The following is a 5,661-nucleotide window of genomic DNA, read 5'->3' as shown; positions in this document are numbered from 1 at the left end:
TCTCACTCTGTCTGTGTCTCACTCACTCAGGCTGTGTCTCCTTGATCTGTGCAATGCTTACTAAGTGCGCTTTCTGTCTGTCTTTTATACAGACTTTAGGATGACTCACACTAAAACTTAAAAGAGAAGAATACAATGTATACCTTTGTGCCCCTTAACAGGCCTCAGGTGACTGCCAGATAACTGCCTCTCAGCAATTAAGGTGGGGGCAGCTTCAGCCAATCAGACACTAATCTACACTGCACTTTTAACTGAAAAACTGCACAATTAGATGAACCGCTTACCTTTCCTGGTTACCTCACTGCACCAAATTCTCACTCTGTCTGTGTCTCACTCACTCAGGCTGTGTCTCCTTGACCAGCGCAATGCATATGGACCAAACAGACAATCTTATAGCGAACGGAGTAGCAGAAATTACCATGAATGATAATTGGCCATTGAATGGGTAAAATGACTGAAGTGGGAGACGCTGGTTAGGTGGATTGGCCATGATAAGTTTATGTCAGTCACAGAAACCGTTGAGGGTGGTGTGGATGGGAATTCTATTCAATCATAAACATCATTCCTAACGTTGAAAAACATCAATCAGTAAAGCAAGCACTGCAAAAGCTGCAAGTAACAGGTCACCTCTCCAAATCTCATGAAATGTGCTCCACAAATAACCTCTTATTGCTAAAGACACACTCTGTAAAAGAGTTTAAATTACTCAGTGTGATAAAAGTAAAAGTTTATTCCCATTATTTGCATAAATCAGAGCACCCTGTTCAGTTTTGAGTGATTTGCTGCAATGAAGTGAAACAGGCAAAACAATGCACAAGATGATGAATTTATTTAAATGTTCATATTCGTGTTCCAGCACAAGTCAGTAGAGCGTTTCGGAAAATGTTCCGATCATTAAAGAGCTGTAAAAAATGTAGCAGTGAAGAGCTCTTGCAAATGCATGTTAGAATTAAACTGTTTGATACACAGTTATGTCAATCAGGCTTCGAGACAGATGCACTCCATAACTACAACCGGCCGAATTGATTGTGGACAGTCGTGACACTCGGTACGATGTACTCAGATAAAAGCAAATTACTGCGGAATTTGGAATCTGAATCGAAGACAAAAACAGAAAATGCTGGCCGATCTCAGCAGGTCTGACAGCATCTGTGGGGCGAGAAGCGGAGCTGATGTTTCGAGTCTGGTTGACTCTTTGTCAAAGCTCGGATGTACCCGGAATGTACTCAGTGACAGCGCATCACATTGCAGGGTATGAGCTGCTCTCCCCTGAATTCTGCCTCGTTCAAGGTTGCAAATGGACCAAACAGACAATCTTATAGCGAGCGGAGTAGCAGAAATGACCATGAATGATAATTGGCCATTGAATGGGTAAAATGTCTGAATTTGGAGACTCTGGTTAGGTGGATTGGCCATGATAAATTGCCCTTAGTGACCAAAAGGTTAGGAGGGGTTACGGGGATAGGGTGGATGTGAGGGATTAAGTGGGTCGGTGTAGACTCGATGGGCCGATGGCCTCCTTCTACACTGTATGTTCTATCAGGTGACTGGACATATCAGGTCGTTCAATTCAAAGGAATTACTTGGCGCCTCGAAAACGGCTCCCCCCAACCCCCGCGGTGCAGGGCAGATAACAATCAGTCATGCCGGATGGAAAGCGACCATTCAGACAGTAAGATTAAATGGAGAATAACGCGCTGGTGCCTGCACGATGCAGACTGTATTTGATTAAGTTAGCATGGGACAAGCAAAATATCAGTGGAAGTTGGGCATGTTTGTGCACACTTTACTCTTCCACCCTGCCCTTGCTGGTGGTGTGGAGAGCAGAGGACCGGCTGGCAGGGCCACTCAGGGCAGATCCTCCTCTTCAGGCATCGGACACGGTTTTCTTCCACAGGTCGCCATTGCTGGGTGTGATGGTGCAGCAGGCCAGCCTGCGCCCGGAGTTGCCACTCTGCAGACTGCCCGGGTTGCCGCCGAGGCCCAGGTCATCCTCGTGCTCGTGGATGACCAGCCCGCGGTTTACGATGCTTTCCGCTCCATACAGCTCGGCGCGCAGGTCCCGCAAGTGCTCCACGATGGTGCCATGCCGCACCTGGAAGTTGTTGAAGTCCCCGGGGTGGTGCGGGTGGTTCACGTTGCGGGGGTTGTAATGGGGTCCGGTCGAGGAGCAGCCGCCGCTCAGGTCGCCGAACTGGTGCACGTGGATGGCTCTGCGGGGCTGCCCGGGGTCCAGCGGGAAGCCGCTCAGCTGGAAGTACGCCTCCATCTTGTCGGTGGGGCTGCTCTGCCGGAAGAGGACGGTGCCGCGTACAGAGGGCAGGTCGGCGGCCAGATCCAGGCTGGGCTGCATGTCGCACACGGCGAAGAGCTCCTGGCTGGAGCGCAAGGATCTCAGCTTCCACAACATCGCCTCGAAACGCCCGGTCACCCCGTCAATGATCTTGCTGTCGTACTGGCCCAAGGCCTGGGGCACCTTCAGTGCAAGGATCCCACTAATCAGCAGCAATTGCAGCGCCGAGCTGTAAATGCCGCCAACCCCACTGTCAGTCAGGCGTCCGAGTGTCCCGGGGCTGGGCTGGTGGTCAGTGTCTGAGGCCATTGCTGCTGCCTGCAGTGCGTCTGCAGTGTCCTCAGCCCAGCTCAACCCCGCCAATAAATACTGCACTTTGGTGGCCAGGTGACAGAGCCAGAGAGAGAGAGCAGGCAAGTTCACAACACGCCCCTGGGCTGGAGCAGCTCGTCCTCGCTGTGGCCCAGTCTGAGCCTCTGCAACACTGCTGTTGCTGGGCGGTAAATCAAAGCTCACCCACAAGGTGCACACATGATCCAGGTAAAAGTGGCGAAACCCGCTCTATAGATAATCGCCTGACACACACGTTTGCCAAAGGGTGGAAGCGATCAGCCAGCGAGGAGCCACAAACAAGGCGACTCCTGCAGAGATGCACAAATACTCCACCCTTTATTCAAGAAGAGATGGATAAAAAAAGGTTTAAGCAGTGAAGCGTAGATCCAAAATAAGGCGTTTTTTATGGAGACGTGTGTTCATATTAGAGGATTCGTGTACACCCCACAAACTCAAAACACTGGTGTCCTTTCATTCTCTATTCTCCGTCCTGATGGGTCGATCAGGCGGGCACAAGTCTCACCAATCCAGATTAAATCACAACCCCCGAATTTCAAAGGAGCTCAAACAACAAACGGCAAAATAATATACAGGTTAAATTATCAAATGAAATGGGTATTGTGTTCTGTGTTGATAATGGTGCCGGAATGGTTTGGACCCTTTACTCTTGGCCCATTGGTTGGCGCAGCAGAACGAGTCTGATTCTGTGTTTGTAAAAGCAAAATAGTGCGGACGCTGGAAATCTGAAATAAAAAACAGAAAGTGCTGGATAAACTCAGCCGATCTGGCAGCATCTGTGGGGACAGAGACAGAGCTAACATTTCAGTCCAATTTGACTTCGTCAGAACGTTCTGAAGAAGCCTGCAAAGGTTAACTCTGATTTTGTAAATCGCCTGTCCCCTTTTCACTCCTCTTGCTGCTAGTCCCATGTTGGGAGGTATCAATCCCACAGCTGCATGCTCTCGGCTCCACGTCCCTACAAACGTGCAACGCCTGTCTTCTAACAAAGCACCATCTTCATCAACTGCAGCAGCAGGAGACCCAGATGTGTTACATATGTATTGGTATGAATATGCTTTTAAAATGCATTTTTATATATTTATTGCATACGTTTTCATCCAGAACTCAAGGACAGTGGATGATCAGCATAATGCGAGTCAAGGGCATCAAGGAAATGCTGTGGGTTTAGAGGAAGGAATTATTGAGGATGAATATCAGCCGGAGGTCGATGATTGGGTCGTTCAAGGGCCGCTACAGAGTCGTATTTTAACTTATAATTTTCAAAGCAATGACATTTTAAAAATAAATCCCCCAAGTTAGAAATATTTGAAATAGATTTTGCTGTTCTTCGTTTCTTCTCAATGCTTAATAGCTCCGATTCATTCGGAGATAATACCGAATTAGATGTGCACACAGGAGCCAGTCTTATTTTAAGAACGTTTAACATAAGAAACTGCCATCGCAGCGTTATCTACAGGCTAAGGAGGTACTGCAAATAAACGGCGGCACTTTTAGAATGGATTTTCTCAGATGCTTTTCGAAACTTTCAGTGCACCTTGGAATAGTGACCCACATATGAATTTTTATATATAATAGATATTCCTTTAGCTAAGTATTTAATTTTTGCATCACTTTTTTTTAAGTTGAGGGTACACTGCAAGCCGATATGCCATATTAGCCATTTATAGTGAGGAGCTTGCAGTTTAGCAGCAATCAGGCGAGGCCCTGGAGTATTGTGGTGGAGGACTGGAGTTTGGCAGCAGTGGTGATGGAGTGCTTCAGCATCACTCTGGAGGGACAAGTGAGATTCCTCTCACTGGCAGTTTCTTGCGGTTTGTTAGGTGCCTCACGATGCTGAGGATGTGGGTTTGATCCCAGCCTCAGGTCACTGCCCATGTGGAGCTTTACAACACCAAGTTAAAGTCCAACAGGCTTGTTTCAAACACTAGCTTTCGGAGCACTGCTCCTTCCTCAGGTAAGACAGTAAGACTTCTTACTGTGCTCACCCCAGTCCGGCATCTCCACATCATGTGGAGTTTGCACATTCTCATTCTCTCCGTGTCTGCATGGGTCTCACCCCACAACCCAAAGATAGGCAGAGTAGGTGGACTGGCTGCACTAAATTGCCCCTTAATTGGAAAAATTGAAAAATAAACAAGATTTCACAGAGACTTAACAAGAAGCAGTGAAGAGAACGTAGAAGTTTTTCATCTCAAGGTCCCAGGAACTCTTGGTGTTGTCGGCACAGATAATCACTCTTCATCTTTTGATGTGATGCTGAACTATATCCCGGAAGCCATGGTAATACTATGCCAACATAAATTACGATTTATCAACTTATATCCATTTATAGTCTCCCATTCCTCCTTCCATTTTTGGAGATGGTCCAAATTCACTCCTATTGGTGAGAGGATGCAATTCATCTTCTGTCAGTCCACCTTTGCAACAATCTCTGCTTTATGGGTCCCAAACACTAGAGGTTTTCAATCCAACAGAAACAAATGCACATTTCCTTCCAGCTACAGAGAAACCATAAACAGTCACATTCTCTTGTGTTATGGATGCCCGGTCAGACTCAACAGTGGCTAAGATACTGGACCAGAGCCACAACATTTTTAAGTTGTACGCCGGTGCGAAACGACGGATTTGTTCCAGTCGTGATAATATATGAAATAAGGCTTGGTCATTTTATAAACAATCTTTATTAAAAAGAAAAACAATATTTAAGCTTTTAAACTACAACAATAACAATAACAGGTTACATGTAGTTTCTTAACCCTAACACATGAGTTCCCAATAATTGGCACTTCAAAGGAACATATAGCTCTCATTCCACTTCCACAGGTAGGCAAAGGTGATACTTGCATTTAGAAACCAATTTTTCTGCTGTTAGTGAAGTTTGTTCAGAACACTTTATGAACCCTTGCCAACTTTAAACATTTCTTAAGATTAGTTACAATTTACATTCTATATGATATATCATTTTTTTCATTTTTAAACATGCAAACATCACATGAATATCGTCCATTATAGTC

The 5,661-nt window shown here is 46.1% G+C and overlaps 1 protein-coding gene across 1 annotated transcript; it reads right to left on the bottom strand.

The window, feature by feature from the left end:
• Window positions 1–810: 810 nt before the first annotated feature.
• sod3a (superoxide dismutase 3, extracellular a) lies at window positions 811–2,828 on the bottom strand. The gene has a single exon (XM_072496500.1). The coding sequence runs from the start codon at window positions 2,600–2,602 to the stop codon at window positions 1,868–1,870; it is 735 nt and encodes a 244-aa protein (XP_072352601.1). The 5' UTR covers window positions 2,603–2,828; the 3' UTR covers window positions 811–1,867.
• Window positions 2,829–5,661: the final 2,833 nt, after the last annotated feature.

This window comes from Scyliorhinus torazame, chromosome 3 (genome assembly GCF_047496885.1).
Source record: "Scyliorhinus torazame isolate Kashiwa2021f chromosome 3, sScyTor2.1, whole genome shotgun sequence".
NCBI lineage: Eukaryota > Metazoa > Chordata > Chondrichthyes > Carcharhiniformes > Scyliorhinidae > Scyliorhinus > Scyliorhinus torazame.
The sequence above is the reverse complement of the archived record's forward strand: the minus strand, read 5'-3'. Positions and strand labels throughout refer to the sequence as shown.

Excerpts from the sequence above, each read along its gene's own strand:
- sod3a (XM_072496500.1), bottom strand. The coding sequence starts at position 2,602 with ATGGCCTCAGACACTGACCACCAGCCCAGCCCCGGGACACTCGGACGC.